The 25774-nt window shown below is 41.1% G+C and overlaps 1 protein-coding gene across 1 annotated transcript in view; it reads left to right on the forward strand.

Moving 5' to 3' along the window:
* Nucleotides 1-25774, forward strand: part of LOC149144492 (uncharacterized) — a 219237-nt gene that overhangs the window by 92668 nt on the left and 100795 nt on the right. Inside the window, exons 6-7 of the mRNA XM_089448782.1 lie at nt 24584-24661; nt 24912-25000. Coding sequence (XP_089304908.1) covers nt 24584-24661; nt 24912-25000 — 167 coding nt within the window. The remainder of the gene's footprint in view (nt 1-24583; nt 24662-24911; nt 25001-25774) is intronic.

A 25774-nucleotide genomic window follows, 5' to 3' on the forward strand; every position in this document is an offset into this window, starting at 1 on the left:
AGCAATGAGATTAACAAAGAAAATTGGAGTAACTAAACTAAGAGATTAGTCCACCCACAAGCAATGATCCTCCCTCTAAATGGGGAGAAAGGATACCATGGGAAAAATCCCAAGCTTCCTCACAAGTAAAAATAGTCTTTTTATTAGAGATTGGTTACAAAGAGAGAAAAGAAAAGCCTTTTGAGAAGACTTCCCAAGGAAACCAAAGGAGTCTTTTACAACATGCCACTTCCAAGGGCTAGATCTCTTCAAGTAACAACTACAGGAGAGTCTTTGAAAAAATCTGAAAATACAAGAAACAAATTTGCAACAATCAAATCAGCCACAAAGAGAGTTGTATTCAGCGCTAAGGAGAGAGACTAAGCCTTCTCTAGTCCACAACCTAGTGAGAGAAGGATGTTGCCCTCAAAGTAGAACTCGGCCTTTCAAGAAATGATGCCTCAAATACTCACAACCTCCTTGAATTTTCATTTCAAAATGCTCCAAAGGTCCTGCAAATAACTTGTTAAATGTCTCAAATGAAAACTCCCTCAAGCTGCCACAAGGATTGAATTAGTAAATCTGCTCAAAAGGGGCTGCAAAACAGATACAAAATAAGTGGAAAAATGACATGAAAGAGTCAAAATGATAATCTACAATTAGTGTACAAGAAATAGATCAAGACATGCAAGTAGAGCTCCATACTTGTCTAGTTAAAACCATGCTCTAGGTAGCAAATAAAATCTTTGAAAGCACAAGATATTGATTAAGAAAAATATTAAATTTAAATTTATGTGATCTTAGTAGGCTAGAGGAAAGGACACTCCTTTCAAAATCGTTTGATGAGATCCTTGAGGCAAACCGATTGGGTCCTTCTATTCTTGATCTTGGGAGTTAGTTCATCTATTGGAGAGTTATCCCACACCCAAGTAAATCCTTCAACCAAATCTAAAGATCTCGACACACTTGGAAAAAGATGTCAGCAGTCATAAAGGGATTAGATTATACAATGGAGGAGAAGACTAGAGATTTCACCAAAAATATTCTAGTGCTCCTCTTCCTAGAGTATTTCTCTAACCCAGAAACCATACAAGGTAGCTTGCATATGTTAATCCAAACAAGTGGCAAAATGATAATTAGTATAATCCAACATACATGTAGAATGTAAAGCACAACAATTGAAATAACATCACCTCAAGCAATGGAAGGAGAACACCAACACAATAGTACCCCAAAGTCTTTTTATTATATGAAAATGAATACAAAATCCAATAGAGTCTCCATAAGCCCAATAGCTCGTTCTAAAGATACAAAGATGAGAGCCAAAGCTCATTTAAATAGAACTATGGGAGCCGATCCCAATGTGAGTGCAAGTGACAAGTGTGGAATGGAGATAATCCCAATGATAAAAACGAATTTGTACAAGTGGTTGTTATGACTGTTGTGCATATCTCCATGTGTGAAATCAAATTGCTGTAGGTGACTGTTAGCACATGTTCTCTGACTGTTGTGAATTTCTGTAGGTGTCATCTTCATAAATCAACATAGATATCCTTGGCTGCCAAGTGCTTTGAGAGTAGGAGTGGTAGGGAGACAAACTATCATCAAATCTCCATCAAAATCCAAGGCAATGACACCTCTCCAATCGCACCAACAAACTGCCCATCGAACATTTTCAAATCTGTTGTGTGCATTCCTTGATTGCTGGTGTATAACTTTTGATTGGCTGGCAGTGGAGAAGGAGCACCAATGCATGAGTTTAAGTGGGAGACAAACTCCAATCAGAACTGCAGTAATAACTGACATCTAATCCATAAAATCCGTGCCCACAATATGCCAAAATGTGTTGCGTATTAGCTGTAGGAACTGCTGCGTGGAGATGGAGTTACGCTTTGACTGGGTTAGCGTGTAATCTGATTTGGCATATGAGTATTTGCTGTAGGTGACGGGCAATGTTGAGCTGTTAACCGACACATTCTTTTCCATCTGATTGGTGTAGAAGACAACTGCGTATTAACTGAAGCAGTTTGCCATCATGGAGTGTTGACTGTTGCCCACAAATCTGCATGGAATTTCCTCTTGCTGGACTGCGTAACATGTGAAACTTTAATTATAAACCTTTGATTTATGGCATGTGCATATTTATCTCCTTGTTGAGTTATACGTATTCAAAGGAATGATGTGAAGTGGGTCCCCTCCATTTCTTTTTGAACTTTTCACTTTAGATTTTAATTAACATTTGATTTGAACTAAATCAAAGTCACTTCAAACATTTGCTTGTACATACTTCTCATGATCTCAATGTGGCCCCTTTGACTTGGCACTTGGCACATTTGACTTTGACTTGGAAAAAATAATCATTTTTTCCAATTATTATTTTTTTTGAATTTTTTCTTCATTTTTGCCACTGTCATTAGGAAAATCGGCTTTTGAGGGACTATAAGTTGTTTTTTGACCTCTAAAGTAGGTCCTAGGATAACGCTGGGTTTCTGAGGATGAATTTCGAGTAGTCATACGCCCCAGATATTTCCCAAGGCCACTTATTTACATCATTACATAGAAAATAATTAAAAAATCCCGTTTTGTGGAAAATTTTTAATTATTAAAAAATCCTACTTAGACCTAGCCAAATTCCACAATTTTTTTTGTGTGATCTAGTATGGTAATATACATCGATTTTAGACACTAAGATGTGTTAGGGGCTCAACCTTCAAATCATCACCCCGATTTTGGGGTAAAAAGTGAGTGAAAAAACCAAAAAATTATCTGCCTCTGAAAAAGAAGGGATAATTAACCAGATAAAAAAACACTCTAAGGTGTACTTGTTTACTGATCGAGTCCCAACATCTTAGGTCTATTACGGACTCAAACTGTTAAAATTGGCAAATAGGGCCAAACTCCATGTGGGTCATCTTATTTATGGCAGCTGATATTTTTCTTGGATCCCTCTCATCGAGAGGTGTAGGATTAATCTAAAGATCATCCGACTCTGATAAGTATTCATGGAGTTATGAATTTATTTGTGTTATAAGACAATTCGTCAAGGTCGGCCAACAATAAAATAACACCCACATGTGTTCAACGTTTTAGTATAAAAGGAGATGACTTGAAAGTCATTTTACACACACTTCTCTCTTGATTTCTCTCCACTCGCTTTGGGTTTTAGTGGAAGAGAAATCTAGGAGTGGAAGCCCTAGACGTTGGAGGAAAGGAGGCTGCCCTAGCCGCAACAAAGAAGACAGGCCAATGAAGCTATGGAAGGGATCTATACGTTGACTTAAAGGAGCCCTTACCTTTGTCATGGAAGAAGTTTAACGCAACTATGGAGGAGGCCTTAACAAGCCCTAGACATTGTCCTAAAGAAGCCCTAGACGCTGTCCTAAAGAAGCCCTAGGCGCTGTCCTAAGGAAGCCCTAGACACTGTCCTAAAGAAGCCCTAGACGCAATCCTAAGGAAGCCCTCGACAATGTCCTAAGGATGCCCAAGCCGCAGTCCATTGTGCAACACATAATACATTAGAAAGGAGCTTGTTGAGGAGGATAACATCTGAGTTAGGCTGCAACAAAGAAAGGAAATTCTAACCTGTATTTCAGGACTATCTTAAGGGTAAACAGGGGTCCCGAAAGTGTTGGAAGGGAGTTGTGATACACATTGGGACAACAAACACATTGGGACAACAACAACAGGATGGTGCTGCAACACATTGGGACAGCGGCATGGTACAACAATGATGGCACAACGGGACAGCTGTGACAGCAAGGTGCAGTAAATGCAATCATGATGGAGCATGGTAGATGGGACAACAAGAACATGGTGCTTGCATGGGACAGAAAGCAATCATGGTGCAATAGTATGAGCAGTGACAACATTTTGTTAAGGGGCAGCATGATGTGAAATGCTACAACACAATGATGGGAATCATGCCAATGTGAAGTGTAGCATGTTGTGTGCAACACTTGTTAGTATAGTACATTGATATTAAATGCTACAATGAGATGCAGCATGATGGGCACCATAAGGTATAGGATGAGGCAGCACTGGTAAGTGTAGCAAGATGATAACGTACAACAAGATGTTGCAGTACCGGAAGGTGCAGCAGTATGATGTGTGCAGCATGGTAATGAGGTTCAGCATAGTGATGATGGGTGCATCACGATGCAGCACAGTGAGGTGTAGCATGATGACGAGGTGCAACACAATGATAGGTGATGGAGTCACCTTGGAGAATCAGTTGAAGCAACATGTCTTCAACTGAGTTCAGCTACCTCATGTATCATCTTCTTAGAGATGATCTATGCTATTATAAGTCAAAGTGTTGACTTCTATTGTAAATGTACTATCTCTCTCTCTCTCTCTGTTGAACTATTGAAGAACATATAAGAATAATTGATTAAGGGTTTCCCCACATTGGGGTTTGTCCCTGGCTAGCGCCACATCTTGTATCCTCTTGCCTTGGCTTGTCTTCTGTGATCTATGTTTATGTTTTATCTGCAATTTACTTTAATGCTGATGTGATTGCTAATCTATAAAAGGTATTGAGCTAACTGTGAAAATTGAAATAAATTGCTGTAAGCATAGAACATACCTAATATTAACAAAAACTCATCATTACTAGTATCACTTATTACAATTCCCCGCAGGCTGTGGAATCTGGGTACAAGAAAGATGATGAGAAGATAGAAGTAGAGTTAAAAAACTTTGTTGACTGATGATATCTGATGGTACAAGTGTCCTCTTGATCATCCTTGGGCATGGAGTTTTTCATATAATCATCAGGTGCTATCCTAGTGGTCAACAGGCTGAATGAACTCCAAACTACTGGACGAAATGATCTCTAAAACTCGTCACAGTCAAAATTTCCAGGGTTGAGTCAGATCGTTGGTGGGACTACGTGCTTCCCTGTGTCGGTCAAACTTATAAGTCTCGGGTGCTGGATAAGTGAGGGATTGCCACGCATCGATTGGTTGTGGTGAGGCTGTTGGCCTTTATTATATTTTCTGGGTACATTTTGACAAGGAAGAGATCATTGGTTATGCAGAACTAAGTCAATTTTCTTCATTGCTGGACGTGCCATCTCTGACTGATGTAAATCTAAACAGTTCGAATATCTTTGTGGGTGAAGTTTCTACCATATATGTCCCGGAACAGGTTTCCATAGTCTGAATTTTGTGAGAAGTGCCTTTGCAGGAGTGCTATGTAAAAGCCTTGTATTTATACCTATAACAGCTCACGGGTAGAGGCCAAAGAGGCCGAATTGTTCTTCAAGTAGAAATTGGTTTCTTAGAAAGGCCCTTGTATCTTAGTCTAGAGCCTCCATGAAATTTCTTGCTGGTTGTGCATATACTCTTGTTGGAGGTCGAGTGGGCCTGTGGTGGGCATCTTCCCTTGTTGGACAGAGAACGACTTCTTCAGATCGATGTTGGAGCAAATTGGAACTACAGGTTGTTGATTTCTGGTAGCATCAGATGTGCTTTAAGTCTCAAATTTTGCAGAGAATCTTAGGAACATGTATTCCAAAGAACCCATAAAGCGTTTTGGGAAATTCCACCCAGAAACAATTGTATCAAAATAATTAATTATTTTTAAAGGGACCCTAAGTCTAAACTTAAGAAAATAAAATAATTAAAGGGTATTAATATAAACTGTGGGTGTAACTTCTAAAAGAAGACGAGGATCAAGCATAAATGATCTTAGCCATTGATTAGCTTCTATTTTGGGCCGTTGAATATCAATGAGGAGATTATTTAAGGAGGCTTGAGGGTCACTTGGAAGAGACACAGAGAGTTCAGAAGTTCGATTTTCTGAGGCAGAGCAACTGCCAGGAGAATTTCGATAGTGAGCTATTGCAGAGAGGGGCAGAGAGAGTTTTGGTTGGAGGATCTTCTCTGTAGCCAAGAATACTCAACAAAGAGGTAGAAAGACACACAGTGGAGGCAGTGCAGAGGGCAGAGAGGGTGACGCAGAGCCAGGAAGGGCTCACACAGGCCCCACGCAGAGCAACGCAGAGGTCCAAATTTGTTGAAGGAGCTGGCGTTTCTGAGCCGGGAGGGCTGGAAAAGGCTTTTGAAGGCAGATCGATTCTTAGTTGCGTTGACACAGTGACTTAGAGGCTGACACAAGGCCCACTCAGGGGCAGCGCAGAAGTAGCTGGGTAACTCGCAGTTCAGTTGCCGGATCAGCCAGGGTCAACAGTGTTGAGTTAGGTAATCTCACCAGTCTTTCTTGCCAAGTGATTTTCTCTGTAACTGGATTGCCGGGAAGGCATCCAGAGTTGTATTTAGAATACTTCTGCATAATAATAAAAACCCTCAAATCTACTGCACTGGTTTTCTCGCGTTGGGTTTTTCCGGGGACATTTGTCCAAACAATATTGTGTCACTTGTGTGTATCTTTCTCTATTGTTTTGTTCTTGTTTTGGGCAAATTAATTAATTAAGTGAAGGCTGCAGTTGTTTTAGCTTCGATATTCCCTGTAGGAAGCAACAAATAATTTGTTTCAGTAATAAGCAAATAGGAGAAGTATAATCAGTTGCTGCAGTAGTAGACTTGGGTGGGATTCTCAAATTTTCACAAAGGTTATCCATCAACCCAGTTTCACAAGCTTCCAGATCATTTTTCCTCGCTACTTTGAGTACCAAGTGTTTTTGCAAGTTATTAATGAAGTTCTCAAATAAAATATTTAAGGGGTTAGGTCCTGCATTTTAGAAACCTCTGTAATTTCTGCATAATAGTCATACTATTTGTCTTGCTACCTTGTAAATTTAGTTGGCCATATGACATATATCAAAATTTATCACTGTATTTGAGTCAAGTTGTTGCTAGTAGGGTGCAAGTATGTTGTTGTCCACATAATTGAGTATGTGAGAAATACATCAAAGTTGAACCAAAACATGGACAAGACTTTCATGAATCCCCTTCATAAAATAACAACAACAATCAACAGAACCCTTTCCAATGGAGTACTTTCCATGCTACAACAAGCGCAGTTACAAAGAGAACATGAAATGGGATACAAAATCTTGACACTTGGGACAAATTTGAGATGCATGGGGGTGACCACAAAATCCCTTCTCAAACTAGAAGAACTTGCTTCACTCCTCTCCAAGGTGCATCAGTTAGATGGGAAGAGCTTGATTTGGGCTCTAAAACCAGCCATGCTTGCTCTCATACAACACAAATTTTTGGAGCATCCTTGTGTAGGGGTCAAACTTCCAGTTGCTTCTTGTCTTAGTAGTATCATGATGTTGATTGCACCTATACCTCCTTACAGTGATAACCTCATGAGCAGAGTCTTCAGACTGATAGTGGATACCTTTTAGGATTTGGATAACAGTGAGGGCCCTACCTTTGGGAAGAGGCTAGAGATTCTAGAAGTCATGGCCTTGGTTAGATCTTATGACCTCATGTTTGAGCTGGGATGTGACGATTTGATCCTACAGATGTTCCAATGCTTCTTCAGCATTAGGAAACATCATCCTGATACAATCATAACACACATGCAATGCATTTTGTCCTCATGTATGAGAGGCCATGATGCCATTTGTTAGAGGTTGCAGTCTAGGTTGTTAGCCATTTGGAGGGAGGAACATGTTGATCTTTGGTAGCATCGAATGTGCTGTAAGTCTCAAATTTTGCAGGGAGGTTTGGGCACATGTATTCCGAAGAATCTAGAAAGCGTTTTGGGAAATTCCACCTGGAGACAGTTTTATTAAAATAATTAATTATTTTTAATGGGTCCCTAAGTTTAAACTTAGGAAATTAAAATAATTAATGCGTATTAATCTAATTGTGGGTGTAACCTCTAGAAGAAGACGAGGATCAAGCATAAATGATTTTATCCATTGATTAACTTATCATCTAGAATGTTGAATGTCAACGAGAAGATTATTTAAGGAGGCTTGAGGGTCATTTGGAAGACACAGAGAGTTGATTAGTCAGATCGAATTACTGAAGCTAGAGGCAATGCAATGATTTGTAGTGATCATGGAGTGAGGGGCAGAGTGAGTTTTGGCTAGAGGATCTTCTTCGGAGCCAAGGATACTCAGCAGAGAGGCAGAGAGACACACAGAGGAGGCAGCATAGAGGCCAAATAGGGTGACACGGAGCTAGGAAGGGCTCATGCAGGCCCCATGTAGAGCCTCCACGTAGAAGTTCGAGATTTGTTGGGAGATTGACGTCTCTGAGCCGGGAGGGCTAGAATCAGCTCTTGAGAAGCAAATCAATCTCCAGCAAAGGTGACGCAGTGCCTTAGAGGCTGACACAGGCCCAACAAGGGTAGCGCAAAAGTAGTCGGGGAACTCCTTGGTTCAGCTGCCAGATCAGTCGGGACTTGCAATGTAGAGTGAGGTAATTTCACTAATTTCTTCAGCCAAGTGATATTAACTGGATTGCCGAGAAGGCATCCAGTAGTTGTATTAAGAAATACTTCATCTTAATAATAAAAACCCTCAGATCTACTGCACCAGTTTTCCCACATTGGGTTTTTCCAGGGACTTTTGTCCAAAAACAACTGTCGTTTGTGTATATCTTTCTCTATTGTTCAGTTTCTTGTTTCAACATATTATTTAAATGGTGTAGAATGCAGTGTATGTATTTTGATGTTTGTCGTAGGAAATTGAAAATAACTTGTTCATGTAAATCTAAAAAGTAGAAGAAATATCATCAGTGTTGCAGTGGGAATTCTCAGGTTTAAGGATTTTTCACATGGTATCAGAGGAGTGCAGGTGAAACAAGAAGAACAGTGCCAGAGAACCTAGCGTTGAGCAAGAAAAGAGAAGATCGAAATAGTTGCAGGAGGCAGCAGTTCGAATCCCCAGAGGGATTTGCGCACTCTAAGCCAGGAGGACCGAATTTCGTGGCAGTCTTTCTCTGAGTGAGTCGACAGAGAGAAAAGGCTTCCAGATCGAAATTTTGTCGTGGCAGAGGGAGTGACGCTGAGCCTTAGCATGAGGAAGAGCTGGTGGGACGCAGTTTTTCTGCAGGCTATTTTGCTGGGAAGAAAGACGTCAAAAGGGAGAGGAGAAGCATAGTGAGGGATTTTTTTTTCTTTAGTAGACTTCCCGCCAAGAAGTCCGTTTTCTTATTGGTTGAGCAGCAGCAATAAGAAGCAGAGAGGAGTAGTTCAACATTTTCGTGGTAGAGATGGAAACCAATGGGTTGAGTGATCAGGACATATTGGATGGAACATCCAACTACGTCTTCGGGAAGGCAAGAATGTCATTCCTTCTAGATGAACATTCTCTTAAGACCTATGCCGATAGCATGGTGGCTGTGCCTACAGATCAAGATCCGCTAAAGAAGTACTGAGTAGAAATGGTGAAGGCCAAGAGGATGATCCTCGATGGAGTAAAGGATCACGTGGTTTGTCACATCGCTAGTAGAGGGACTGCTAAGGAGATGTGGGATGCCTTGGCAATGTTGTATCAAGGATCTTCCGAGCAGCGAAAGATGTACTTAGAGCATAAACTGAGATTTGCACAGATGCAGAAGGGGGAGCGCATACATCCGTTTCTCACTAAGCTTCAGGAGACCTGGGATGAATTAGCAGTTGTGGGGTCTACACCTTAAGGGTCCAAGTTGGTTAGATTGGCCCTTAGTTCAGTCTCAGATGAGTGGCAAGTCTTTGTCCAGAGTATCCTGGGCAGGGCAACTTTGCTGAATTGGGATGAGATGTGGGCAGCGCTCAAGCAAGAGGAGCTGAGGAGAGGCTTGGTCAAGTGTAAACTTGATGGAAGCAGCAGTAGTGGGTCGAAGCCCAAGGAGGAGGATGAGAATGCAACCCTTGCATCCAAGGGGTAGCAGGAGCAGCAGCGGCAAAAGAAGGATGCCTCGAAGATAAAATGCTTCAGGTGTGGTTAAATGGGTCACTACGCAACACAATGCCCCACCAGGAAGAAGGACAAAGATGAGAAGCATGATCCGAATGCTGCACTTGCGAAGATCGAGGAGGAGGAGCTTTCCATGACAACCGAGATACGCTAGGAGGGAGGTGGGCTAATTTGGAACTATAGTTCGAAAGAGCTACAGATGGGTAGGATCCTTGAGGAGCCCACCTCTCGGATCAATTCCTTGCTACAGGAGCCCAGATTAGTAGTAGCAGGATGGACTAAGTGTCAGATGGTGCAAAGGAGTGTTGGAGCGATAGATGCAGTGGCTAGAATCCCAAGTCTAAGCAGCGTAGAGTAGAGTTGCAGTAGTGTAGGGAGGCATAGTGCAGTAGCAACAACACAGTGGCTTCAAAGGGATGGTGTGGGTCTAGCAGCAGTTAGATCTTCACCATCGAGATGCATCTATGCTAACCACTTGTTCAGTAATTTGGGATGTTTTTCTGTCTCTGATGTAGGAGCAACAACAATTTGCAGTGCAGGAGCAGTTGGCAGTGGCAGTGCCAACAACGAAACAGATGCAGAAATTCAAAGGGAGTTGTAGTACCGATGCAGTGTTGACAATGGCAGTGTCAGCAGCAGTATAGTTGCAACAACAACGCAGTAGTTGGTGGACAGGATGTCAGACATCAGTAGCGCATAAGGAGATGTTACAGAATAGAGTGATGCTTCAGTAGGTTGCATTGCTAGAGCACATTCCTTGCTAAGAGGGAGTGTTGATTTCTGGTAGCATCGGATGTGCTCTAAGTCTCAAATTTTGCAGGGAGGCTTGGGCACATGTATTCCAAAGAACCCAGAAAGCATTTTGGGAAATTCCACCCAAAGGTAGTTTTATTAAAATAATTAATTATTAATTTATTTTTAATGGGCCCCTAAGTCTAAACTTAGGAAATTAAAATAATTATAGGGTATTAATGTAATGGCCCATCATTAATATAGAGAGCACAAGAATATTAGCTTGCATACGATGCATGCATATGATAGCTACATATGCATGTATCGCATGCACCGCACTAGTAACTATATTCTAAATTAACTAAAAATATTAAATATCCCGACACTCCTTCAAATTCTGTAGTCGCATTCACCCATCAGCACACATATTACTTAATGCATCATGATTAATGAGCAATTACCAATGATATTAAGTTAAAAAGTATAAAGTAAAAGGGTTATAAAAGAAATAGATGTAAAAATTAAGTGAATTCTTAAAAAAATGTTATATAATTATCTATCCCAGAATTTTAATAAAGTATATTAATAAATTATTAAAAGCATAAATTAAACCAAAGTAAAGTTCCTATGTATGAACTTAAGACATTTTAATTAAACAAATAAAATCTTTAAACAGGACAAAAACACACATGTCAATATATCTTTAAAGAAAGATAAGACTCACGTTACATTCAAGAGGTGTCTCTGAGAAAGGAAATGGTGGGCTCGCTGGTGGAGAGAGCGACCCCACCAAGGAACAATACATAAGGAGAGGCCGAAGCTGAAGACGGGGGGGAGAAACAGGAGGAAAATTTGTACACAGAGTTTATCATCAAGAACAATTGAGCCTTGCTTGTTCTGAGGTTTCTGGGCATGGGGGAACAGTCTGCTTCAATTGAGAAGCTTATTGGACTGAGTATCGAGGTTATTGCTCAGTTTGGCTAGGTGGTTTCGGTCTTTTGGTAAAAGAAGCGAGAGCAACTTGAGGCATCATCAACCACAGGAATACAGGTAGGTACTTTCATCAATTCTGTCAGTTAAATTTGTAAAATTTTATGTAATTTTATCACAGGTTAATGATAATTTTAAGAAATCCTTTACTGTCTTTACAATGGCTGTTAAATTCTATACAGTCCTTACACTAAATTCTGTATAGCCCTTACAATTAATCTAATTGTGGGTGTAACTTCTAGAAGAAGATGAAGATCAAGCATAAATGATCTTATCCATTGATTAACTTCTAATCTGGGCCGTTGAATGTCAACAAGAAGATGATTTAAGGAGGCTTGAGAGTCATTTGGAAGACACACAAAGAGTTGATAAGTCAGATTGATTTGTTGAAGTTAGAGGTAGCGTAGTGATTTGTAGTGATCACATAGTGAGGGGCAAAGGGAGTTTTGGCTAGAGGATCTTCTCCGGAACCAAGGATACTTAGCAAAGAGGCAAAGAGGCACACAGAGGAGGCAGCGCAGAGGCTAGAGAGGGTGACGCAGAGCCAGGAAGGGCTTGCGCAGGCCCCACGCAGAGCAACGTAGAGCCTCCACACAGAAGTTCGAGATTTGCTGGGAGGCTGATGTTTTTGAGCTGAGAGGGCTGGAATCGGCTCCTGAGAAGCAAATAGATCTCCAACAGAGGTGATGTAGGGCCTTAGAGGCTGACTATCCCAACAAGGACAACAAAGAAGTAACCGGGGAACTCGTTGGTTTGAGCTGTCGGATCAACCGGGACTGCCCAACAAGGGCAATGAAGAAGTAACTGGGGAACTGGTTGGTTTCAGCTATCAGATCAACAGGGAATTGCAGTGTAGAGTGAGGTAATCTCACTAATTTCTTCTGTCAATTGATATTCTCTGTAACTGGATAGCCAAGAAGGCATCCAGTAGTTGTATTTAGAATTACTTCAGCCTAATAATAAAATCCCTAAGATCTGTTGCACCGATTTTCCCACATTGGGTTTTTTCGGGGATGTTTGTCCAAAAACAACTGTGTCATTTTTGTGTATCTTTCTCTATTGTTTAGTTTCTTGTTTCAACATATTATTTAAATGGTGTAGATTGCAGTGTATGTGTTTTGATGTTTGCCGTAGGAAACTGCAAATAACTTGTTCAAGTAAATCTAACAAGGAGAAGAAATATCTTCAGTGCTGCAGTAGGAATTTCTGTGTTTAAGGAATTTTCACAGAACAGTTGGTTTCACTTGCTGCTTATGAACAAGCCGAAAGGTTAGTTGAGCAGAACATTGGACTGTTCAAGAGACTGTTGATCTCAGGGTTGCAGGAATCGCCCCCCCCCCGCCGGATCCAAACCCAGAATCGCGGATCGGAGTGAATCGTCCCAGAATCCACACTGGAAGCGCGATTCGCATTTGGAGGTGGCGCGATTCCGGCAAATAAAAACGATTCCTGCCAAATGCTGTTGCGGCCGCCCGGAACCGCGGATCGGAGGACGCTTCGGGCACGGGGTGGCGCCACGCAACCTGCCCGGAAGCGCACGCCACCCGCACGCCACCCAGGCGCAACCCGGACGCAACCCCGCGGCAGCGCATTTTTACTTTTTTTTTTTTTAATTTGTTTTAAAATGTAACTTAACTAGCATGAGGGGGTGGGTTAGGTGAGTTTAGGGTGAGTTTAGGGTGACTTTAGAAAAGAATAAAGCCCCCATTCTCTTCTCATTTGCTCACTTTGAGTTTATGAGAGTTGGAGAAGAGAAGAGAGGAGAGGAGAAGAGAAGAGAGGAAAGGAGAGGAGAAGAGAGGAGAGCTTGGAGGAGTGAAGGAGGAGCTAGGAGAAGGAGGAGGAGCTTGGAGCAAGAGCTTGGAGGACTTCATCTACAAGAGCTAAAGAGGTAAGTTCAAACCCCAAACTCCCTTGTTTTTTTGAAAAAAAAATTGTATTTTTCTCCTCCCTCTCCTACTTTTTCCCATTGTTTCTACTTGCTCCTTTATTTACAGGTTGTCCACCACCTATATCCATATTCCAAGATGGTGTTCTTTTGGCTTCTATGTATCATTCCACTCTTGGTTTTAATGATGGCAAGGGTGAGGAATAGAGGGGAAGAGGAAGGGGATGAACTTGGTCCTAATAGTAGTGACCCAATGTATGATGAGGAGGAAGGGTTTGAAGAGGAAGGGGATGAACTTGAAGAGGACACTGAAGCACAAGATGGGAAAGGTACATCAAATCCCTTGTGGAACTATGTGACCAAACTTGAAGGGGGAAAGGGTGGTGGATCTTACAAATGGATGTGCCCTCATGGTTGTCATGGAGGAAAACCATATACGGGTTCATATACCCGTCTGAGGAGGCATCTTTGTGGGGTGCTAGACAGTGATGAAAAAAAGGGTTCCGTGGGGGTAACCATTTGCCCAAACATTTCAAGTGAACAAAGACAAAAATACATCAAAATAGAGATGGCTACACAACGAAAAAACAAGAAACAAAAAACTCATTCTGAATCAAGTGCAACCTCTAAATTTGGTAGTTGCCCATCTCCTCATGGTACTTTTGCAACCTCTGGAGGTAGAAAAACAATAGGGGATTTCCTTAATGTTTCTGGGAGGGATGATGTGGATGGAAAGATAGTCCGTTTTCTTTGTGCTTGCGGTGTACCATTCAATGTGCTTCGCTCTCCCTATTGGCATGACATGGTAAAGGCCATCAATGAAGCCCCAAAAGGATACAAGGCCCCCAACTATGAGAAAGCTAGAACAGTGTTATTAGAAAGAGAAAAAGCTAAGGTTCAAAGAGCTTTGACACGTTTTACACATGAGTGGGTGGATTCTGGGGTATCCATTGTATCAGATGGGTGGACAAATATTAGAAACCAACATTTGATAAATGTTCTTGGTGTTTCTTCTAGTGGTGCAGTATTTATTGCATCTCATGACTCCTCCTCCATCAGTGCAACTGCACCAAACATTGCAGATCTCCTATTGAAATCAATCAAAGATGTTGGTCCGAATAATGTGGTTCAAGTGATCACAGATAATGCAGCAAATTGTAAGTTAGCAGGAAAAATTATTAAGCGTACTCATCCACACATCTTTTGGTCTGGGTGCCTGGTTCACACATTGAACCTTTTGATGCATGATATTGTGAAACACAAAGATTGTGGGTGGATTGCTGAGGTTTACAGGAAAGGGAAGCTCCTCATTAAATTCATCACAGGGCATACAAGGGTAAACTACTTCTATGGCACTTACTCCAAGTTGCAATTGCTTAAAATTGCAAAGACAAGATTTGCTAGTTATTACCTCACCTTTAGGCGGCTAGTGAGGGTGAGACAAGCTTTAACTAATCTGGTGTGTGCTGAAACATGGGATGAAATTAACGTCAGTACAGATGGTGCTAATGAAGTCAAGGACACTGTTCTTGACAGTTACTTTTGGTCACAGGTTAAATATGTTTTGCAATTCACCAAACCAATTTATTACATGATCAAGTTTGCAGATTCAGATCGACCAGTAATTGGGGAGGTGTATGAGCAAATGGATAGCATGTTGGGGCAGATTAAAGACATTGTTGAGCCTAGAGATACCACCTTGTACAATTATATTCGTGAAGAGGTGGAAAAACGATGGGATATGCTAAATGTTCCATTGCATGCATTAGCATATGTTTTGACACCTAAATACTATCATCCATCATGGCTTTCAAAACCAGCACCTGGGGGGGGAGTCAGGAGAAAACCACACCAAGATAAAGAGGTTCACGAAAAATATATGGCTGCATTGAGTAGATTAATCCCTGATGAGGAGGCTGCATTGGTACGGAGACAGGTGAGCAACTATACGAGCAACACTGGTCCATTTTCGAGCATGCATGCAATTCAAGATCGAGAGCATTTTTCTGCTCTTGAGTGGTGGAACATGCATGGAGGGCCTACTCCACTTCTACAGAGTTTGGCATTGCGGGTGCTATCACAGGTGGTAAACACTTCTTCTGCAGAGAGGTGTTGGAGCTCTTATTCTTTCATCCACAGTGTTAAAAGGAACAGGTTGAATTTAGACCGGGCAGAGAGCTTGGTTTATGTTCATTACAACTTGCGATTGTTGTCCCATTACTGTGAAGATGCAAAGTCTAATAAAGACTTGTTGACTTGGGACAAGAATCCAGAGGAGCCCAATTTGGAGGATGGAGTGTTGCGACTAGAGCAATTAGAGGATTCTCTTATCCAGGTATGTCCATTGTGGTATGAATTTTCCAATTTTCCCTTATAAAGCATTTCTCTAATTCATGTTTTTAATTTTTTTGTTAACTAGTGTTTTTTTTTTTGCATGAATTTTTTGAGCGATTCTAGGATGATGACACGGGTGTTGATATGCCACCACCCCCACCCCCATCTGGTCCCTTGGTTTCTAGGTTCCATGGTTCAACACCAACGGCAGGGGGTTCTTCTTCATCAGTTCCAGTGCCACGACTTACACAGGGACCATCTTCTTCATTGCCACCACGTGGAGGCCCGCCATCACGTTCTATTCGTGGTGGAAGGAGGAGAGATTAGTAGATATATTCACAATCTACTTCTTTTTGTCATAGATTACTCATTAGACTTGTAGACTTGTGAATTTGAATTTTGAACCTTTTTGGCTTGGCGGTGACCAAGTGACATATTTTGTAAACATTATTATTTGAATTTTGGACATGACAAATGTTGACAGTTGCTCACTTGCTAGATAAATCATAATATGCTCTATGTTTTATGTTTTATAATATGCTTAAATGTTTTATGTTTTATAATATGCTTAAAAATTTGATGTATGTTTGTAATAGCTAGAATATAGATGATTGTTGTACATACTAGTAACTACAATGGAATCATGGATGCCATATCTATCTTGATTTATGCAAAAATATGCATGTTTTCATGTCTTCTACAATTAATTTGGTATTTGGGATGTTTGTTTTGAGTATAAATGCAAAAAAATATATAAAAATATATATATATAGCAGACGCTTCCGCGGACGCTTCGCTCCCTAGATTTTTGGAAAATGACGCTTCCGCGCTCCGCGCTTCCGCGCTCCGCGCTTCCGCTTCGCGCTTCCGCTTCGCTCCCGCTTCGTGCAACATTGGAACTTGATCTAGGGGGAGTTGCAATGGATTTATGGCAACTGACTATGTAATAAGAATGCGCTGAGGAGGAAGGGTCTTTGCTTCATCTGCAAGGAACCTTGGGGACCCGACCACTCATGCTTGAGCGATGCAGAGGAGATGGAAAAGGTTGAGCAAAAGGATATTCCTTCTGTCTCTTGGGATGAGGACTCTTCTTTGGATGAGTCCATGGGGTCATACGAGGATGCCTCTAGGGAGCATGAGCAATCGTGTTGAGTTGTTGATAGCAGGCTAGATTTATATTCCAATGTGTATGGCAAGCAGTTAGTGGACCCTATGGGAGACATTCAGGATGATGGGTCACTAGTGATGATTCAGCATGAGTAGCATATGATGTAGCGTGAGTTAGCTCAGGAGGATGATATGCACAGTATGCATGATGAGCCTTTTGGGGAGAGTCAATTGGAGGTTCATGTTGAGCCCATGATGGAGGAGGATGAGCAACCATCCTTTGGGCCAACCATTGATGAGGAGCAGGCAGATGTACAGACAACTAGCAGGGTGGCAGTGTTTGTAGACACATGTCTTCAGGAGGTGCTAGAGTATGACAGGACAATTTTGCAGAAGATTGGTGGATTGGAGGAGCGTGGAGTTTCCTATCAGACGAGGGAGGTGGCAGTCCATCCATCTTTGGGTCTACCCATTGATGAGGTGAAAATAGATGTAGTGGTAGCTAGTAAAGCTGCAACATTTTCAGGCAACAACCCTCTCCAGGAGTACATAGATAGGGCTTACAACACAACTTGCCCACTTTTTCCCATTAGTGGGAGAGAGGCAGGAATTCTTGGACAAGTTTTGATTGACCGAGTAGAGCATCAGGAGTTGAGCATGGACCAATATTAGCCTAGCATACATATTCCTTGCACAGGTGTCCATACACTAGATTGGCGGGAGATCATGAGTTGGTATCCTATTGATGGAGTATCATTCTTAGTTCGGGGCACAATACAGTAGGAACCCTTAGACGAGAGGATTATTGCATGTTCTAGCGGGCAGTGGGTTGTGAATCAACAGTTCCTCAGTATTTCAGTAGCACTAGCCTAACATCAACAAAGTAGGGTTGACCTTGATCTATGCCAGAGGTTGGATTGGAGAGAGGTAATGAGTTGGTACGCAGTTGATGGGGCAACATTCATAGCCAGAGCTATAGCCTAGTAGGAACCATGGAGCATTGATACTTTGGTGGCATTGGGATCCAAGAGGGTTAATTGATGACAGGTTCAGTCAGGGATTGGTCTGGGATCTGGGCATTGAGGGATTCGTTCTTGGTGGGTCAGCACAGAGGCATAGTCTTACCCAATGGTTTGTATGGGATCCGAGCATTGGATCTCAGCTGCATTGGGCCACTAGACTGGTCCACATGTTTGGATTGCTTGAGGGCAAGCAATCTTGGGGTGAGAGGATTTGTAATGTTCCTTTTTCTGGTGTTCCTTATGACACGGTTAGGATGGACTTTTAGTGTTGAGTGCAGATAGGTCACAGGTGCAGGTTGATGTCATCAGTGGGACCATGGTCTTTTGGAGGGGTTTTCAGGAGTTTCTATGAGGTCCGATGGCATTTGTTTGGCATATTCAGTATCCACATAGTTTGCCTTTCATTCCGGCGCATTCCGACAACTTTCAGAAAACAAAGTTATTACTGGGTTCGACTCAATTAATGTTGAAATTGGAAACTAGGGCCAAACTCCATGTGGGTCTTCTTATTTATGGCAGCTGATATTTTTCTTGGATTCCTCTCATCGAGAGGTGTAGGATTGATCTAAAGATCATTCGATTCTGACATGTATTCATGGAGATATGAATTTATTTGTGTTATGCGACAATTCGTCAAGGTCGGCCAACAACCAAATTGCCCCCATCTATCCTCAACGTTTTACTATAAATAGAGGTGGCCTTCAAGTCATTTAGTCACTCATCTCTTGTGATTTCTTCCTCTCCACTTGTTTGGGTTTTGGTGGAAGGAGAAGTCACCAAGAGTATACGCTGCCCTAGAGGGAGTGCCCTAGGCTCTACGCTGCCCTAATGTAAAATAACGTTGTCCTAAAGGAGACCTTTCTACGCAACAAGGAGAAGCCTATATACGCTGCCAATGGATGCTCCAAAAGGAGCCCTAGTTGTAGTCTTCTTCTCACACAGTTAGACGCAGTCCTAATGAGAGGATATACCCTAGCCGCAGATAATAATGAGGGCTCTTCGCTGTCAAGGAAGGAGTTATATAAACGCTGTCCAAATAGAGGATGATCATCACATTGATAAGAAGGCTTATCGTAGAGATCGAATCTTCATGATGATAATCCCGACATTAAGACAGCCTGATCTCGCATGACCAGGAGCAAGTCTTGGCATATGAATTTCGGTAGTGTTCCTATAGCAGTCTAGACAAACAACAAAGTCTCAGTGATGATCACATTGATATAGAGGGTAGTGCTTTCCTCCTCGCTGGTGCATATCTCAACAAAAGGAAGCATGATGATTATTTTTTGATGGAAGAAAGGGATCTCCGAATCCTACACTAGCCTTAACAGTCTCGACTCTCGGCATAACTCTGACAGAGTCTTGAATATATCACAGTGAGATTCGAACCTGTATGTATGCATCTCGATGATCTCATAATAAGGCACAGCCAAAATCCCATTGTCTCGGCATAAGGAGAAGCAGTATTACAATCTATTTATAATAAGGAACTGTACTAGAGTCTCGACAAATTGACAATGAAGGAGATCCAAAATGATATCTCTGTAGTAGTTTCGGTATCATAACAGTGATGAGGGTTTCCAGATATGTCAAGTGGTGCAACATAGTCATAATGAAGTGCAGCATGGTGCAGCATAGTCATAATGAAGTGCAGCATGAAAGTGCAACATGGTGCAACATGAATGGTGCAGCATAGTGACGATGAAGTGCAACCTGGTGGAGCATAATGAAGTGCAACATGGTGGAGCATAATGAAGTGCAACATGGTGGAGCATAATGAAGTGCAACATGAATGGTGCAGCATAGTGACGATGAAGTGCAACATGGTGCAGCATAGTGATGATGAAGTGCAACATGATGGGTGCAGCACAGTGATGATAGATGTAGTATGATGAGTGCAGCGTAGTGTAATGAAGTGCAACACAGTGATGGGTGCAACACAATGATGGGTACAACATAATGATGGAATCACCTGCGTTTAGATCTGCTACTTCATGTGTCATCTTCCTAGAGAAGATCTCTGCTCTTATTTTGACAAGTCAAAAATGTTGACTTCTGATGTATATGTACTATCTCTCTCTCTACTGAACTGTTGAAGAACATAAGAAAAATTGATCAAGGGTTTCCCCACATTGGGGTTTGTTCTTGGCTGGCGCCACATCTTGTGTTCTCTTGTCTTGGCTTGTTTATGTGATTTATGTTTATGTTCTATCTGCATTTTACTATCATGCTAAATGTGATTGCTAATCTGGAATTGATATTGACCTAATGTGGGAAATTGAAATAAATTTGCTCTCAGCATAGAAAATACCTAAAATTAACAAAGCCACCTCTTTTTATACTAAAACGTTGAGCACAAGTGGGGGCAATTTGGTTGCTGGCCTACCTTGACGAATTGTCCCATAACACAAATAAATTCAGATCTCCATGAATACATGTCGGAATTGGATGATCTTTAGATCAATCCTACATCTCTCGATGAGAGGAATCCAAGAAAAATATCAGCTGCCATGAATAAGTAGATCCACATGGAGTTTGTCCCTAGTTGCCAAGTTTAACACCCCTTCAAGCAAAAGTTCGACATTGCATAATGTGCAAAACAAAGCATCATCTTCTTCATCATCTTGTGTTGGAAGCACTTCATTCTCACAGTTATCATTTTTAACAAACCACCCACAAAGTAAGCATCCAACAACGTTCACAACTGCTCCTCAGTCACATCTCACCAGTGCTCAACTAATGACACCAAACACAACGCACAACGCTCTGATACCAGTTGAAGTACATGACAACAGGCAGCGGTGGCTTCAATTCCTTCCTTCGTCGTGCATGCCAATGGAGGAACTGGCTTATACACTACCTCTTATTGAGGCGACCCAACCGCCTCTAATCCTCTTGTCTTGGCTCGTCTTCTGCGATTTATGTTTATGTTCTATCTGCATTTTACTATCATGCTAAATGTGATCACTGATTGCTAATCTGGAATTGATATTGAGCTAATATGGAAAATTGAAGTAAATTTGCTCTAAGCATAGAACATACCTCAACTTAACATGGAATCAGAGTTGAGGTGAAGACAAAGCCCAAGCAAGAGTGAAAGAGCAATCACCGAAGACAGTTGGAAAGGACAAAAGGCTCAATGGGTTCCTCTTCCCTCTTCAAATTCACCAAGAGTGAAGTCGAAGCAAAGAAGACTATCAGAGTGGTGCAGCAGAAAATGTCTGGTGGCCTACCTAAAGGTCACTTCAATGGGAAGTCCGGATCTAAGGATGGAAGGAAAGGCAGATGCCTTGCTTGCAATAAGTTTGGCCATTATGCGAAGGAGTGTCCGAATAGAAGGGACACATCACTTGATGATGATAACAATCATTCCAGGGGCATCTTCAATGATCGAAGGAATGACAAGTACAATGGCAAAAGAAAAAGGAATGCAGGTCATCAAGGAAATGGCCGACTCTTCAAGGAAAGCAAGGAACTCCAGGTATGAAGAATCAAATGTTGCTTTTGAGTATTATCTTATGTCGGCCCTCTCCAGACTCGTTGGGAAATTGGCTTATTAATAGTGGTGCCTCAAGGCACTTCACTGGATACAAGGAAGTGCTCTCTAATATGATAGAGAAGGAAACAATCTTGGAGATTATTCTTGGAGACGATGCCACCTATCCTGGAAAGGGTGAAAGGAATGCTACCCTTCAATTGAATGAGGGTAGCACGATTCATTTACAAAAAGTTATTTATGTACCTAATCTCAAGAAGAACTTGGTGTCCATTTCGGCAATGGAAGTCAAAGGTTTCAAGATGGCATTCATCGATGGAAAGGTACCTGTTTGGAAAAAGAATTTTCAAGATGCTTTTACTCATGGTTTCAGGGTTGGCAATTTGTATCAAGTTGCAGGAAGTCCATTGGGGACTATGTCATGTGACACATCTCTTCTATGGCACCGAAGGTTTGCCCATCTTCATTGTAAGGCCCTACCCAATGTGAGTCGGATGGTGACAGGGATGCCTGAATTCAAAGAAGAGCATGGAGATACATGTTCGAGATGTACCAAAGGAAAACTTACAAGCGGACCATTTCCCTCATGTAATAACAAGACCACAATGTACCAAAGGAAAACTTACAAGGGGACCATTCCCCTCATGTAATAACAAGACCACAAATGTGGAACAACCCGAGGGGTTTGAGATTCATGATTGGGAATCTCATGTATGCAGGTTGAAGAAAGCTCTCTATAGTTTGAAGCAAGCACCCCGGGCTTGGTATGAGAGGATTGATAGCTATCTGATGAAGCTGAGATTCACTAGGAGTGAAGCCGATCCAAACCTTTGCTTTAAGGTTGTGGATGATAGACCTCTCATACTGGTACCTTATGAGGACGACCTCTTTCTGACAAGTGCAGACCCTCTTTCTTGCTGCGATGAGCAACCATAGGGTGAGTGGTTCAACCTTCCCCTAGTGGTCGGCTATGTAGGTAGGATGAGTGGTTCATCCTTCTCCTATCGAGATACAATCATAGGGTGAGTGGTTCAACCTTCCCCTAGTGATTTGTTGTGTACAGGGTGAGTGGTTTAGCCTTCCCCTGGGATACCCCATGGTGACATGTAGGCTGGATGGTTGGTTCATCCTTATCTTGCTGAAACATCCTACCCATGCAGTGCTTCTTGGAAGCTCGTAGAAGAACAAGAGAGAGACCAAGAAAGAAAGTGAAGTAGAGGAGAAAGAAGAAAAGAAAGATCAAAGTTTTTAGAGGACTGTTTTGGGTTAAATCCTCCCACATGTGCGAAGAGTTAGGGCATCAAGTGCTGTAGCAAAACAAAAATTTTGACCTCCAAGTAAGCCGAATTTTGGTGCCATAAGTATCAAGTTTGCAAGCTAAATTGCCAAGAAGAAAGAAGCAATCCAAGTGCAGGAGAGAGAAGGCAAAAATTCATCATCTGTTCCTCACACGTGTGAGTAAGGGTTTCTGAAGAAGAGGCCAAAATCTGAAGTGTTGAAGCAATTTGACTTGGGTTGACTTTGTGAAGGACAAGCTGATCAAAGGAGAGGTTGACTTGGTCTTGGAGGGGTCTTTGTCTTGGGTCTTAGGTCTTGGAATTCGTCATTTGAAGATTCTATAAGAAGAGAAGAATTTTTGTGGGTTCACCTCTCAAGAGGAGATGTTTTGGCCCTGGCTAGCAACTTATATTTTGTGTCCTGTTGTGTCATTGATCTTCATAGTTTGGTAGCTGTTTGATGATAAGAACACTATAATAATCAAGTAAAGAAGAAGCTAACTACAAAGTACATCAAGTTAAGTAAAAGAACATCACAAGCAATTATCAATGTAAGAGAAATCACCCTAGCCTAGCTGCCCTAGATTTCTCAACATTGAAATATCTTTAGGGCAACGAACTTAAGGGTTTACCTCCTTATACCTTTTGTTGTGATGAATCCTCTCCAAATAGGCTTGACGCCATCCTTCCTAAACTATTTTTTGCCCTAGAAACCCTAAACCCTAGCCAAGCTTCAACTTGAAGCCTATCTTAGGGTTTATCTTGTTCTTTTTGTTAATCTAATTATTAAATAAACTCTTTCCTTAACTTCTATATGTCTAGGTATTCTTTTATCATTGCATATCGACAAGCCGTAGCTTGCATAAGTGCTTAGCTAGTCTAGGGTTAAGACATATTTTTCCTTTTATAAAGAAGAATCAAGTCTTGTCCAATTCAAGGTATCTTTTCCTAGTCTATTAATATCACCTGGACTCCTCTATCTAGAATATCCTTATAGGTGAATACAGGGAAGCCTCCCTTGTGGTGAAACTCCACTAAAAGCAAGAAAAGGATTGCTGAGGTGATAGTAGGTCCAATTTAAGGTATCTTTTACTAGTCTATTTATATCACCCAAAGCTCTCATAGATGAATACAAGAAAGCCTCCCTTGTGGTGAAACTCCACTAAACAGCAGGAGGATTGCTGAGGTGATAGTGGCAATCCTTTGTCATTGTTGCTATAGGATTTGGATCTTGCCTTGTGAGTCCCCTCTCTAGGCCTGCTAGATTTTGTGGCAACATGAACCTCAATTTTATTTTTATTTTTATGGTCTTAATTTTTCTGCTTGCTCTGAAATGCATTTAGTAAAATACCTTCAGATAATATAAATATAGGTATGATAAAATCTTAATATCAATATTAGAGGTTTCTTATATTAGTAATAAAGCCCACGACCCAATTGAATCATGCCATCTGAGACAGGATATTATTTTAAAGAAGACTCAAATGATGTCTTTGGTTTACTGGATTAAGTTTTGTTTCTATGCTTAAGCTCTGCCTTTCTGTTAAAGGTTTGGTATACAGTAAAATTTTAGTATCGTTAATATAAGTAAGACTAGATTGGTGATTTTTAACAATTGTCTAGCTGCAACAAACTTTACAATCTTCCCAGTATTTAACTTCAATATTAATGCATGCCATCTTTATGTTTTGCGTCTATGTACTCTTGTAACTAGCCATGTGTTTGCTAAAAATGTAAAGTTGAAAGTTTGGCCAGGTCTGCTGAAATGCAATTCCATTTTATTTCCTTCTGTTTGTCAGTGTTTGTAAATCTTTCTTCTTGATATACCGTACAATCTTTCACAAATGCAACTATTCTGTTATGTTTTAACTTCCTGTGACTACAAATTGATCTTCTACTGTTTGATCTACTTGGCTGCTGGGTTTGGAACAGCTTTACTCTCCTGGGGTGTTGGCAATTGGGAGCAGTTTGAAGGGTGAAAATTCCTATTCTCATCACCTTGATTCTGATGTAAGAACTCTGAGAATACCCTTTTTCCTTCTGTTGGCAGTGGTGTTATTGTAGTTGGCTCAAAAATTGCATGTTTTTTACGTTTATATCTCATGTTTCCTGATAATCTGTAGGAAGCTTTAAACACAGTATTAAAATATTCTACAGGCACAGATCTCTAGATTCAATTGAATGTGCTGCAGGGACTATATCTTGTTTATAATTTTTATCACGCTGATAATCTGTTATATTTCACATTCCTGTAAATCAGGTTGGTGTATCTGTAGTGGACCGGTTTACGTTTTACACCCTGGCTTTTTTTGAGAGATTGGACATGTATGACAACTCATCATTAAGCAGGTGCAGTTTCTAGACCAGCTTTATGGACATTTTGGGAATCAGTTTTTGTCCTTGTTTTCTTCTTTGAAATTTTCCTGTTTATTCTTGAATTCCATTCAATTTAAATTAGGTCTATTAAACTATACTGTCAACTTCTCTTGTTGTATACCATACATGTTGATTTTCTAGTACAATCAAGACTAGTATAGTTTTTCACAATTGATAACTACTTCCAATGATATAATTAGACTTCTTCTAACATTCCAATCATAAAGCAGTTATACCTGAAGAACTTCAACTGTTCAATTTCATCAGTAGAGCAATAGAGATCACACTGAACAATAAACAAGAGAAAACTCAACCAATCCTTTCTTATGAAGGAGAAATTCGGTCCTGAAGTTACCTCAGAAAATCCAGTCAACAAACCAGTCAAACCTTCGGTCAAAGCCTCAGTCAAAGCATTCGGTCAACTCAAGTCAATGGGTTAGAACATGGATGGAACCTCAGTCAAATAAAGACAACATATCTCTGCAATCTTTGGCCCTTCAGCACAGTCAAAACTTCAGTCAAACAGATGCCAAATAGCCCAGGTTAACACAAGACAAAGTAGAGAAAGAAATGTTGGTCAACACAGATAAGAGAGGCTTCGTTGACTCCTTCGCATGTGTGGATATGTCCTGTAATTTTCAGATGAATGTGTGATGAGATGATGCCAAAATGATCTCCAATGATGCCTTATTTATATGAGTTTGACGAGGTGAGTTTGAGGAGGTGTCTTTTCACACACGTGAGCCG

This window comes from Pinus tabuliformis, chromosome X (assembly GCF_031772625.1).
Source record: "Pinus tabuliformis cultivar Carrire ecotype Pingquan chromosome X, CPIR1, whole genome shotgun sequence".
NCBI lineage: Eukaryota > Viridiplantae > Streptophyta > Pinopsida > Pinales > Pinaceae > Pinus > Pinus tabuliformis.